The 13,627-nt window shown below is 46.4% G+C and overlaps 2 protein-coding genes across 10 annotated transcripts; one reads left to right on the forward strand and one right to left on the reverse strand.

Moving 5' to 3' along the window:
- The first annotated feature begins 13 nt into the window (after nt 1-13).
- On the forward strand, nt 14-2,198 carry Apex1 (apurinic/apyrimidinic endodeoxyribonuclease 1). 6 transcript variants are annotated; one of them, XM_006251913.3, is made up of 5 exons: nt 14-148; nt 325-436; nt 641-828; nt 1,242-1,434; nt 1,525-2,198. In XM_006251913.3, the coding sequence occupies exons 2-5, from the start codon at nt 382-384 to the stop codon at nt 2,040-2,042; spliced, it is 954 nt and encodes a 317-aa protein (XP_006251975.1). In that variant the 5' UTR covers nt 14-148; nt 325-381; the 3' UTR covers nt 2,043-2,198. The 6 variants fall into 6 exon arrangements, with proteins under 6 accessions (XP_006251975.1, XP_063130746.1, XP_063130745.1 ...); XM_063274676.1 differs by having other exon boundaries at nt 52-148; nt 329-436; XM_063274677.1 differs by having other exon boundaries at nt 72-148; nt 325-477.
- Nucleotides 2,199-2,266: 68 nt separating this feature from the next.
- Nucleotides 2,267-6,237, reverse strand: Pip4p1 (phosphatidylinositol-4,5-bisphosphate 4-phosphatase 1). 4 transcript variants are annotated; one of them, XM_006251888.4, is made up of 7 exons: nt 5,871-6,237; nt 5,434-5,624; nt 4,853-4,959; nt 4,499-4,604; nt 4,286-4,338; nt 4,101-4,191; nt 2,267-3,087 (listed from the first exon to the last, which is right to left on the reverse strand). In XM_006251888.4, exons 1-7 carry the CDS (start codon nt 6,010-6,012, stop codon nt 2,944-2,946), a joined length of 834 nt encoding a protein of 277 aa, XP_006251950.1. In that variant the 5' UTR covers nt 6,013-6,237; the 3' UTR covers nt 2,267-2,943. The 4 variants fall into 4 exon arrangements, with proteins under 4 accessions (XP_006251950.1, NP_001014255.1, XP_017455249.1 ...); NM_001014233.2 differs by having other exon boundaries at nt 5,850-6,114; XM_017599760.3 differs by lacking the exon at nt 4,499-4,604 and having other exon boundaries at nt 5,871-6,145.
- Between the last annotated feature and the right edge of the window lie 7,390 nt (nt 6,238-13,627).

Genomic DNA, 13,627 nt, shown 5'->3' on the forward strand with positions numbered 1-13,627 from the left:
ACGAGTGGCAGGCGAACCAATCACCGCGCTCTAGAACCACGTGGGGGCGGAGCCCTCGAATCACGTGACAACACCAATCGCCCACGTGGGAACAGACAGACTCCATTCTTTGTGCAGTGAGGGGCTCCCTGCCTCGTTGGGAGGTCAGGTACCAGGCTTACCCCGTTTCGCGACCTTGTTTGCCGAAGGGCCTAACTCGGGCGAGGGGCTGCGAGGCTCAAGGCGGGGAAGACTGGGAGAACCGCGGTCCCGGTGTGCAAACGCCTGCGGGAGGCGGCTCGCTTCCTCTCCTTGTATTTTGATTTCACCGTTTCTTATCTGCAGGCAGCGTAGTAAACACTGCTTCGGTGCTCCAGACGCCTAAGGGCTTTCGTTACAGCGATGCCGAAGCGGGGGAAGAGAGCGGCAGCGGAAGACGGGGAAGAACCCAAGTCCGGTAAGGTGGTGAAATGAACCGGATCGCTCCCCTCCCCCCAGGCAAGTTTGGGGCTTTACTAGACCGCCATTAACTACTTGCTTAATATGGACCAAGTTACGTTGCAGGATTCCGAGATGTTTGGGTAACTAGAGCGCCTAACGAGATCATAGTTAACTCTGAGGTTGGAAACTGCCAGCTCTTACTACTTGACTTATTTTATAGAGCCAGAGACCAAGAAGAGTAAGGGGGCAGCAAAGAAAACTGAGAAGGAGGCCGCAGGAGAGGGCCCTGTCCTGTATGAGGACCCTCCAGATCAGAAAACGTCAGCCAGTGGCAAATCTGCCACACTCAAGATATGCTCCTGGAATGTGGATGGGCTTCGAGCCTGGATTAAAAAGAAAGGCTTGGATGTGAGTACAATTGAGGGACGTAAACTTTACTTGATAGACTCTTAAGGATCAGTCATCTTGTAGGCTTTTTTTCCTGGAGATTGGTTCCAAAAAGTCTGTTCTTTAAACCCCAACCCCCTCATTTCTTTCTTTTTTAAACTAGTCTATAATGTCGGGGGGGGGGGATATGCCCTTGTGTTTCTACCATATCCTCAATCCCAGTCATTTAAGATCCAAGTGGGCTGAGGGCTGGAGTTGCTCAGCAGTTAACAGACATTGCTGAGCTTGCAGAGGCTCCAATTAGGTTTCCCGCACTCCACTCAGGTGACTAATGGGCATTCACTCCCACACACAGTTTGTTTATATATCCTGCTGCTTGGATTCCTTCGGCATATTGTATGTAGCAATTTTTAATTTTCCACATTGTCATTCAGTGGGTAAAGGAAGAAGCACCAGACATCTTGTGCCTCCAAGAGACCAAATGCTCAGAGAACAAACTCCCGGCTGAACTGCAAGAGCTGCCTGGACTCACCCATCAGTACTGGTCAGCTCCATCAGACAAAGAAGGATATAGTGGTGTGGGCCTACTTTCCCGCCAATGCCCGCTCAAAGTCTCTTATGGCATTGGTGAGACCTCAATGGCATTCATGTCTGAATGTTCTTCATTTTACTGTACTATTTCTTTAACATTTTGTGCTGCTTTTCATTTTTATATAGGTGAGGAAGAACATGATCAAGAAGGCCGGGTGATTGTGGCTGAATTTGAGTCCTTTATCTTGGTAACAGCCTATGTTCCGAACGCAGGAAGGGGTCTGGTAAGACTGGAGTACCGACAGCGATGGGATGAAGCCTTCAGAAAGTTTCTAAAGGACTTGGCTTCCCGGAAACCTCTTGTGCTGTGTGGGGATCTCAATGTGGCTCATGAAGAAATAGACCTTCGTAACCCCAAAGGAAACAAAAAGAATGCTGGTTTTACTCCCCAGGAGCGCCAAGGCTTTGGGGAAATGCTACAGGCTGTACCACTGGCTGACAGCTTCCGGCATCTCTACCCCAACACTGCCTACGCTTATACTTTCTGGACTTACATGATGAATGCCCGCTCTAAGAATGTTGGTTGGCGCCTTGATTACTTTTTGCTGTCTCACTCTCTTTTACCTGCTTTGTGCGACAGCAAGATCCGGTCCAAGGCTCTTGGCAGTGACCACTGTCCCATCACCCTTTACCTAGCACTGTGACACTCCCCTCAAGTAGCTTCATGCTGGGAAATAGCCTCCTCTCCTCCAGGAGACCAGTGCGTTATCTCTTCTTCAGGTGTTTACTCCCCTCTAAACCAAACTTCTGGTTTCCTTTAAACAATCCAAGTGAAATAAAAGTCCTACTTTTCAACTTCATGGTCTCTGTCCCTTTTTGAGTCTAAATATTCCCCCTTTCAAACACAAAACTTGTTAAATGGGAAAGGTTACAGTCATGACATTATTTATTTACAAGCACAGATGAATCCCTGACCTCTCCCAAGACAGTGACCCTACCTCAGCCCAGTTCAATACTTCAACTGGAAGTAAAGCCGGAAGGAGGAATTCAGGGATGCACAGGGTTAGGGGAACATATCCCATATTAAATAGTTATATATATACACAACAGTTCCTGTAGTTCTGTACAGAGCAGTGGCTGACCCCACCCCACGGGACCCGAAATGTGGGGAGAAGAGACTGAGGGTGTTGAGGCCGGAGCCAGCCCCTGGTGAAGTGCAATAGCAGCAGCAAGGTCCTAACGGTACACAAGAGGGAGGGGAACACCCCCTCCCACTTTCCACCCCCACCCTGCCCTGGAATGTACTGAGGGACAGGAATGGTTCTCAAAGAGCACATACAGGAAGGACATGGCTAGAACCATCTTTAGGATCCAGGCTTAGGGGCAATGTTGTCTATTTACCCTAAACAGCAGTCCTTGGAAGAAAGCAGCCAGTCAGCAATGGTCTTCCCTACCCCTCCAAACCTAAGTCAGGGGCTGGTTCCTTCCTACCTCTCCCCAGGGAAAAGGGAGCCAGCTGTTTGGCTTCCTTTAGAAGTCCAGAGAGCCTTTTGTAGTGTTACTGTGGTACCAGGCAGCCGCCAGGCACACACTGCATCAAGGGGCTCAGGAGAAGTTCTGGACAGGATGGCTGACCTTCATACAGCCCCAGTAAAGGGCCCGGCCCAAACATAGAACGGCCAACAAAATGACAAACGCCCAGGCTGCATAGATACCTCCATATTGCTGTGCAGGCTTCCATGTGCCAAACTGACAGGAGGAAGAAAAAAAAGATAAGGTTACTTTTGGTATCCACTGTTTCAAAGTCTTAGAAACAGTAATGCAATGCAAACTTCTGTCTCTGCAGCCCAATCACTTGTAACACCCTCAGGGACCAAGATCAGGTGTTTTAGCTTTCTTCCCTTAAGCAGGAAAGTACTCTGCCATCCCAGGCATCAGCCAGCATTTCTTACACCTACCAAGTGAACCAGGATTGCCGATAACTCATTTCTCTCTCCAGAGTGGGAACACTGTTTTACTTAGTTTATTAGTGACCTCTGACTTGAGTTCACCTCTACCTAAATACAAACCCCCGACCCCATCACCAGACTCATTCATTCACTTCAGTTTTTTGTTTTTTTGTTTTTTTAAGGCTAGTGTCTCATGTCAGCACCCTGAGCAGCCTCAAATCCTATAGTTAATGGTCTTGAAATCCTATCCTCCTGCCTCCACCTCCTAGTACTGGGACCATAGCTTTCAGGGCTATGCCCAGTTCTGCTCAGTTTATGTGGTGCTGGAGATCATACCCAGGGCTTCATGTAGGCTATGCAAATACTTTTACTAGCTAAACCACATCTGGAGCTGACAACAATCTATTCCCCCCCCCCCTTTTTTTAAAGGTTTATTTATTTTATGTATGTGAGTACACCCTCACTCTCTTCAGACACCAGAAGAGGGCATCAGATCTCATTACAGATGGTTGTGAGCCACCATGTGGTTGCTGGGAATTGAATTCAGGACCTCTGGAAGAGCAGTCAGTGCTCTTAACCGCTGAGCCATCTCTCCAGGCCCCCCCCCCCCTTTTTTTTATAGACGGGGTTTTGCTATGTAGTCTGGGATATGAGACCTGCCTCTATTCTTTGATTATAGGGACATAACCCAACGCCAAACTCTTTCGCCATTCTTTTTTTTTTTTTTTCTCTTTCGCCATTCTTTAAGGTACCACCTTTTCAAATCTTAGCCTGTGAGGAAGCTGATAAGAGGTTTGCACCGAGGCTACTCACAGCAAGGCCAGTGGCAGTGACTGCCAAGAGTAAACCAAGTAAGAAGCAGCAAATGCATCTCTTCCTAGGATATCTGCGCCCAATAGATGACCTGTGGGGAGCCAACAGAAATTGATATTTGGAAGAGCCCTGTTGATTTTATACCACACATCACCCAGTTACCAGTACAACCCCTAACCACTTACACTTTTCTGCAGTGAGGGCATCGTGCCAAGGTTCGGTCTGTGAATTCTGTCCACTATGGAAAAAGAAAAACAACCATAGAAGGAAGGTTCTCTTCAATGAGAACCCCAAAACAAGGGGGAGGATGGACAATGCAAAATAGGACAGTCTTTTTCAGAATTTATTACTATTCCTAGTACTTGCCTCCTCCAGGGTTTCCCAATATCCCTCCTCACCAGAAACGTATTCTTGCAATGTCCACAGATGACCCTGACACCCATTGGCTGTGGTTCTGGACTCAGAGGTCCTGGATGTACAGGCCCTAGGTTGATGATTCTTTTGCTATACAGGGGGAAAAGTATGTTTTAAAAATTCTTAATTCTAATTGGATCTGATGACACACTGAATCCCAGCACTTAGGAGGTGTAGGCAGGATGACTGGGAATTCAAGGTGCTACTACACAGGTCGTCCTGCCTCCGCCTCAGGTGCTGGGACTGAATACAGGCATGCACCACCTTGCCCAGCTCCAGTTTTTGTTTTGGCTTTACGACTTTCCCTAAGTATGGCCTTCTCATCTTAGGTCTCTTACCAGTAGGGCCGAGGGCAGGCAATCCGCTGAGAAGTCACTTTGCAGATAAGGAGACAGTTACAGGGACATCGGACATACTTCTTTCCTGGAGGTGCATTCTTGATCGGCTAGAGAACAACGAATAAAGAACAATGGGTATATCAGCAGAAAGCCCACGGTCCCAATCCTCTGCAAGAACATTACTGAGAAAGAAAGAATCAGACATTTGAGATATACAAATGTTGCCAGCAGAGCATGTCTGTGAGGCTGAGGAAGATTGCAGAGTCTGAGGAGAACCCGGGTCACTGTGAGACTGTCTCAAAAACGCAGAGAGCCAACAAAAAGCAAAAGCCAACTACAACTGCCAGTGAGAACTACACTTCAGGATCCAGGAAAAATCAAACAGCGAAAGTTGGTGAACATTAGTTTTGGTGAATGGCTTCTTAAAAAAAAAAAAAAAAAAAACAAAAAAAAAAAAACAAAACGGCTGCTGCAAGATCCAGGAACTGAAAGTAGGTTTCATGAATAGTTCTTAAACAGGATCTAGAACCAGAAAGAGGATCCAGGAAACAAGGCCCATTTTGCAGATAGTTATAACTCACGGTGGCTTCGTTGCAGACACCACATTTGACTACATGCTGATGCATCTTGCCTTCCACGTTGATCGGAGACTGACAGACTCGACAGGTAATCATGGGGGCACTCCCACTATCCGGGCTAGTCAGGGGTGAGTAGGGGGGTGGGTCCTCTCCAGGCAACACAGCTGGATGCCCCTCAGGGAACGGGGGAAATGCTGAAGAGGAAGCAGATAAACCCAAATCATCACTCGGACACTAACCACGGATGCTCCACGGAGGTGGCGAACCCTCTGAGGAAGCTCTCGCGGCAGGCTTAGACAGTGATTGCGGACCAAGGATACCTCGCTCCGTGACAGGTGCCACACCTGCCGCGGAAGCAGGCTCCGCCCCCTGACCCGATCCGCCCCTAGGCCTAGGTGCATTTCAGACCTCCGGCTTACCCTGGGGCGGGGCATGTTTACCGGCTCCGTACGGAGGTGCGGAGGGCGTCAGGCCTCCACCGGGCCCAGTCGCGCTCCCGCCCGGACCCGCTAAGCCGTTGCCACCAGCGCCGCCATCGCCGGCCTCGGAGAGCAGCGGGGAGCGCTCTCCGTCTGCCGCCATGGCGACTCCCGCTTGGTCAGCGACCAGCTCCCGCCGCCGCTGTGACCGCCGCCGCCGCCGCCGTCGCTACCGGGTCCCTAAGACGCCTGCGCGCCGCGTTCGCCTGCAGCCAGTGCCGCCCCGCTCACGTGACAGACTGACCCCGCCCCTCTGCACTGTCATTTGTGGACCTGAAACAGTTCCCGGTTTGTTAAGGGAGCGTTCTTTCTCCATTGGAGAGAGGCGGGTCACGTCACCGTCACATGACCTTCCCGTAGCTGCTGAGTCCGTAAACACTGCACGTGACTAGAAGTTGTGCGAGCCATTGGAAGTGCGGCCATCGCGCTACCTCCGGCCCAGGTGGGCGGCTGCCCTGCACGTGTCACGTGCCCAGCCTGTCGCGTGAGTCGCTCCTCATTGGTCCCAAGTCTCCCGTGGGGTGCAACTCTATTGGCCCAAATTTAGCGCCAGAACGTGAGGGCGGCTGCAGCACCTTCTGACTGGCAAGGCTGATATCCTGACCTGCAGTGAGCTGCGGGAGCCGCCCTAAGACCTGGAGGAGGATTGGAAAGCCAAGGGGAGCTTGAGGGCTTAGCACGCTTGTCTGGCATGGCACAAAGCCCCCGAATTCAGCCCGCAGCTTCGCCGAATAGTGGTGATGTGGCTGCGTATGCCTGCAAACGCAACACTTGGGAAGATGAGTTAGGAGAGATACACCGAACAACACAGGGAGAAACAGAATCAAAGAGGGCGGGGCGCTGGAAAGATGCATTAGTGGTTGAGAGAACTTTCTGCCCTTTTAAAGAAGCCTAGTTTGAGTCCTAAGGCGGTTGCTACCTGTAACTAACTCCAGGGGATCATGCACACGGCAGCCACACACACGTGGCTTATGTGTGTGCGCGCACATACACATATAAAAATAACGCCTCCCAAAGTTAAAAAAACAGAAGGTCACAGTGTAGGGCTGTAATCCCCAGAATATGGAAGATGGAGACAGGAGGGCCTGATATCCGAGTTTGCTAGGAGTTTCAGACCAGCCTGAGCGACAGGGAGACTGTCTAAGAACCTAATGCACATACTGCTTAACGCAACATCAGTACTCGAGCCTGAGGCTGACTGATGCAAGAGGATCATGCGTTTGAGACCAATTTGGCTCACAGACAGAAATGAGTGAGCGATCCTGAAGGATGATGATGCTATCTGGTGAGCTTAGCGGTGACCGTGCTGGAAGCCCTAGGTTCCCTTCCAGCACCTAAAAAAGGTAGTAGTAATAGCAGTAGTAGTAGTAGTAGTAGTAGTAGTAGTAGTAGTAGTAGTAGTAGTAACAATAATAACCGTTTGTTTTGTTTTGTTTTGTTTTTTTCTGAAAATGTGCTGTACAACCACTGCAACATCCACAGTCCTTCAGTTTTGATACAAGGTCCTGGTTTGGTACTTGGCGATTATGCCAAAGCCTCTTGGGTAATTGAGATTACAGGCATCTGCCGCTATGCGTGGCTGTGAATTAGTTCTACAAATGTCTGTACCAGGGTTCAAGTTGGAACCAACCCGAAAGCCCCGTCCCCGAGGACTAGCTCTCAAAGCATGTGAAAGTGCTGTCTATGGAAGCTGCCAAGGGAGAAAAGCAATGAAAAACCCTACAGACCACAGTGACCAGCCCAGTAAAGTTGGCTTCAGTGTTGTGGCATTTCATCTCAAGGGTGGTCAACAGCTACCTACTGGACTTTAGGCCTGGGATGGTGTGGTTCTGTAACCTTGTCAGCTACTGTGGCTGGTGATGTCGTGAACCCCAGAGGAAAACCCCCTGCTGCTGCCATCCTAAAACAGTAAACTTCAGAACAGCATTCCAAATACCTATGCGTATATCCGCTAGTCAATCTCTGTCCCTCTCTCCCTCCCTCCCACCTCACACGGAGGCCACTACAGTGATCTACAACTGATCCAAATATCTCCATTACTGAAACACAAATTAGTGTCTCTACTGATGGAAGGAGAGCTCATCATTTCACTCAGTTGATGTATACTGACCCATCAGATACATACAGCTAGTGAATCAAATCCAAAGATAATTTAGTCATATGTGTAGATGAAAGTCTTTAGACTTTGCTTAATTTTTGTCTTCAGCCAAGAAATTGTAAATGGAGGTTATTATTATTATTATTATTATTATTATTATTATTATTATTACTATTATTATGTTTTGGTCTTTGTTTTTTAAATAGGGTCTCATCTAGAAAGTAGGCTGTAGGCTGGTCTTAAATTCATGTCAAGCCCCACCTCTCCCTAAAAGCCTGAGCTACCATTGCCTGACTCTAGGTTCTGATACTTTTAGACACAGTTTTTCCAAATTAATTTCTGCTATCAGGTAGGTCTTCTCATAGGCACCTCGTGATTCCCCAACACACACTTGAAACAATCAGGAGTCTCAAGACACAAAGTTAGAAAAGAGTCACAGCTCTGCAGGCAACAGGCCAGTTTGCTGCTCTCACTGATCTTGCTACACAGATTCTCAGCTTAATTAGATAGTTTTCATTATATATAACCCCCCAAGCCTATCCTTTTGTGATACCTCCGTCCTCACTAAAGTTGTGTTTTACGATAACTTACGTCTGGTTCTAGCTGTACAAAAGAGTTAAAAGTAGAACTGGGGTCGTATCTCAGTGGTAGAGCATTTGCCTAGCACACATTATGCCCTGGATTTCCATTCTAGCATGCATCCCTCCCTCCCATCCCTCAAAACAATGTAGGGAGAAAAGAACCCATTTCGTACTCTGAAGGGTCAAAGTACAATAAATGTGTAGAATGGTTTATGTATTTATCTACTATTCATTCATTTATTCGTTTTTCATTTGGCCTCAAGGTGATGTTTTTATTACAGGTCAAATATAGGGATGTGGACTAGAAGCTAAACGAGGTCACTGTTCGGCACAAGTTGGGTATTTTCTGACAAGTACGTGAAGGAAGTACACGATGGATGAGTTCCCCAGTACACATTCTCACATCCTTCTCTGCTGTGTCTCGAAACAGGATCCCTCTATGTGAGCCAGGCTCTACTAGGACTAATGATTTTGCCACTGCAAGCCTCCAAATGCTGTGATTACAGGCTTGAGACACCGTACCCAGTTTAGACACAGACACCCCCCTCTCTAAACCTCTTTCAGGCTTAGCTAACCTCTGCCTTGCCAGATGCGGGAAAGGGGTCAGAGGAGACAACTGCTCTATTATTACTCTTAGGACAATGCAGTGTTGTTAAAAAAAAAGTCTTGGAAATGTTTTCTTTAAAAAAACATTTTAAAAATTGCATTCATTTATTTGTTTGTTAGTTTTGGACACAGGACCTTTGTGACCCTGGCTGCCCTAAACCTCACTATGTATACCAGGCTGGCCTCAAGCTCACAGATAATCAACCTGCCTCTGCCTCCCAGTTGGTGGGGTCAAAGGTTTATACCACTACACTTAGCCTACGTGTGTGTGTGTGTGTGTGTGTGTGTGTGTGTGTGTGTACTCACTTGTGTGGAGGTCAGTGCACAACTTTTGAGAATTGGTTCTCTTCTACCATGTGGGTTCTGGTGATTGAACACACATTGTCAAGTTTGACAACAAGCGCTTTTACTCTCTGAGCCATCACACCAGCCCCCTGTGTATTTATTGTTATGCATGAGTTTATGTGCACCAAATGTACACAGGATTCTGCTGAGGCCAGAGAAGGGTGTTAGAGTACCTTAAACTGGTGATACAGGCAGCCTCAAGTAGCACTGGGAGTCGAACTAAGGTCCTCTGTAAGGACAAGCATTCTTTACTGCTGGACCATCTCTTCAGCCTTTTCTAAACTCCCTGAAGGACTTTCTTGGAAGGACCCAGTACTTAGTCTGAAGGCAGCGCAATCCCTCACGACCTGTCTTAAATAACAAGTGCACTGGGAGGGATTCGTAGTGCTCAGGTCTTTTATTGTTGCCACTACTCCCAGAGGGAGAAGCTCTGATGGGATATCTGACAGCAACTCATGGAGCAAAGGCAATCCCTTACTTTGAGGGACATTAGAAGGGAGGGGGTCTCTGAGATGGGAGAGGAGTTCTGCGTTTAGCAGAGTGGTAGTGAGACCAGACTAGACAGAAGGTCACCATTTAGAAAGTTAATCCTGTTCTCCCACCATACCTTTGGGGCTGCTACCACAGCAGACTAGCAGTTTAGGAGAGATATTAGAAGGACATAAAGTGTGGCAGATCCTCTCTAGAGAGGTGTCTGTGATCTAATGTTGCCTACAGTTCTGGGCAGAGAGCACCCTAGGAAAATTCAGTTTAATGAAGTATGTCATTCCCTCAAGTGACAATATGGTTTGGTAGTGGTCAGATATGACATGTCCAGAAAACAAGGTAATTTGTGAGAAAGGCCATAAAGATGATAGAAAACATATTAACATAAAGGAATAGCTCTTCTGGTAGATAGATAGATAGATAGATAGATAGATAGATAGATAGATAGATAGATAGATATCATATACATACACATTTAATTTGCTTGCATGTCTGTCTGTGTACTACTTTCCTGCAGATTGCCTGGAGAGGCCAGAAGAGGTCATCGGCTCCCCTGTAACTGGATTACAGATGGTTGTTGAGTCCAGCTTCTCTGGAAGAGTACCAAGTGTTCTAACTGCCGAGCCATCTATCCAACTCTGCTTTTTGGGTCCTTAGTCACCTGGAAGGTAACAGACAATTCCCCAAATGGTGACATAGTCTCTTGACTCTGTGATGTTCTCTGACTGGGTCTTTGACCATCTCACTTGGGCTTCCTCATGAACACACAGAAGATTACTGGAAACAGCTCATTGGCCAGAGGTGGCTTCGCTCACACAGGCGGCCATTTTGAGTGTCAGATTGCCCTGGCTTCTTTGGAGCATGGTGGTGCGCAGATGATAGTGGAAGGGTTGTGGATAAAGAAGTTATCAAGCATCTCGAGGCTACAGCACTAGCACAACCTCATCTTCACTGTATTCTAGTGTTGAGTAATCCATGGTGCCTGTAATAGCCAGTGTAGTAAATTAGACTCCCCAACCCAGCCCCCCTTGGTGTTTTTGAGACAGGGTCTTACTTGTAGTTCAGATTGATCTTAAACTCTTCGTGATCTTCCTGTCTCAGCGTCTTCAGTGCCAGGATCATAGGTGCGCACCAACATATCTAGATAGACTTTACTTGATGAGAGCTACTATAATTCTTTACTTTTACCCATTGTCTCAGTCAGGGCTTCTATTCCGGCACAAACATGACGAACAAATATCTAGTTGGGAAGGAAAGGGTTTATTCAGCTTACACTTCTGCATTGCTGTTCATCACCAAAGGAAGTCAGGACTGGAACCCAAGCAGGGCAGGAAGCAGGAGCTGATACAGAGACCATGGAGGGATGCTTCTTACTGGCTTGCTTCCCCTGACTTGCTCAACTTGCTCTCTTATAGAACCCAAGACCACAGTCCAGGGACTGCACCACCCACAATGGGCTAGGTCCTCCCCACTTGATCACTAGTTGAGAAAATGCCTTACAGCTGGGTCTCATGAAGGCATTTCCTCAGCTGAGACTCCTTTCTTTGTGATAACTCTGGCTTGTGTCAAGTTGACACATAAAACCAGCCAGTGCACCCATTTTTCTACCTCTGTTCTTATTTCTCCTTTCCTCTCTTCCCTTTCTTTCTTCTCCTTTTTTTTTAATCCTCCTTGCCCATCTCCTCACCTTTTCTGTCTCCTTGGAGACCAACTTTATGGCATTATGCATGCTAGGCAACCACTCTAGTGCTATACCCTCACCACTACCTCAACCATACCCGGTAGCTATGTTCACCAATCAATACCCCTACAATGAACTTAATGTACATGTACTCTTTTTTTTTATTTATTTTATTTATTATATATATATATATATATGTATATGTATATATATATATATATATATATGTACACTGTAGCTGTCTTCAGATACACCAGAAGAGGGCATCACATCTCCTTACAGATGGTTGTGAGCCACCATATGGTTGCTGGGAATTGAACTCATGACCTCTGGAAGAGCAGTCAGGTGCTCTTAACCACTGAGCCATCTCTCCAGCCCGTACATGTACTCTTTATGAAGGAGACACCTTGAGAAACTTACACGCAGGATAGGGGAACAAAATAATGTAAACATTGGCAGACAAAATGTCATCACTAGCAATCTTATTGTGTGAAAAAAGTCAATGATAAAGTCACGATACAGCATATATGCTTCCTAATAAGTAACAATGTGAGACAAGTATAAGAGGAGAGGGCTGGAGATCTATTTCAGTTGGTATTATGAACAAAGTTATGGGTTCAAACCCCAGGACTACATACATTGGGCATGGTGGTTTATGACAGTAGTTCCAGCATTCAGGTTGTACGATGAGGAGGAACAGAGCTTCAAGCTCATTTTCACCGACATAGAAAGCCCATCTATACGGGAGTCAAATGATTACAACAACAACAACAAAAAAAAAATTTCATTGGGCTGGAGAGATGGCTCAGAGGTTAAGAGCACTGACTACCCTTCCAAGAGGTCCCAAGTTCAATTCCCAACAACCACCTGTAATGGGATTCAATGCTGTTCTCCGGTATGTCTGAAGACAGCTACAGTGTACTCATATAAATAAAATAAATCTTTAAAAAAATGAGTTCACCTATATCTAATCAGGATAGCCAAAGGTTTTTTTAAGTTTTTAAATTTTATTCTTAGATATATTTATTTTATTTTCATATATGTAAGTATTTTGTTTACATGTATGTGCATCCCGTGCATGCCTGGTGCCAAGGTGGTAGGAAGAGGGCATTGGATCATCTGGAATTGGAGTTAAGGAAGGGGGTGAGGTACCCTGTGAGTGCTGCAGATAGAACGCAGGTCCTCTGTAACAAAAATAAGTGCTTTTAACTGCTGAACTATCTCCCCAGTCCCAGAAGTCATTAAAAACGTAAAAATAATTGAGTGAGGCATAGTGGTGCCACACACCTTTAATCCTGCATTTAGCAAGCAGAGGCAGGTAGATCTCTGAGTTCCAGCCCAGCCTGATGTACATCAGAAGGCACTGTCTCAGTGAATAAATGAAAACAAGTAAGTTATATTATCATGCTTGAGTAACTTTAAATTGACTTATCTTCAATAAGTCAATAGGCAGAGAAATGCAAAAATAATTCTAGCCTTCTCTCAACCATTAATAAGAACTCCTTTCTTCTGTCCTCTCTTTAGTTCTTTTTGTCTTTCCTTCTTTAATAATTTTTCTTTTTTTTTAAGTTATTTATTTTATTTATATCAGTACACTGTAGCTGTCTTTAGACACCAGAAGAGGGCATCAGATTCCATTACAGATGGTTGTGAGCCACCATGTGGTTGCTGGGAATTGAACTCAGGACCTCTGGAAGAGCAGTCAGTGCTCTTAGCCACCTCTCCAGCCCTCTTTAATAATTATTCTTACATTAAAAAAAAAAAATCTCGTGTTTATGCACACATCCATAGAATCCAAAAGACTTTTAGATCCCCTGGAGTTGGAGTGACAAGCAGTTCTGAGAGACCCTAGATGGGTGTTGAGAACCAAATTTGGATCCACTATATGAACAGTATGCAGGGCTTTGTTTTTGTAGATCAG

This window comes from Rattus norvegicus, chromosome 15, assembly GCF_036323735.1.
Source record: "Rattus norvegicus strain BN/NHsdMcwi chromosome 15, GRCr8, whole genome shotgun sequence".
NCBI classification, from domain to species: domain Eukaryota; kingdom Metazoa; phylum Chordata; class Mammalia; order Rodentia; family Muridae; genus Rattus; species Rattus norvegicus.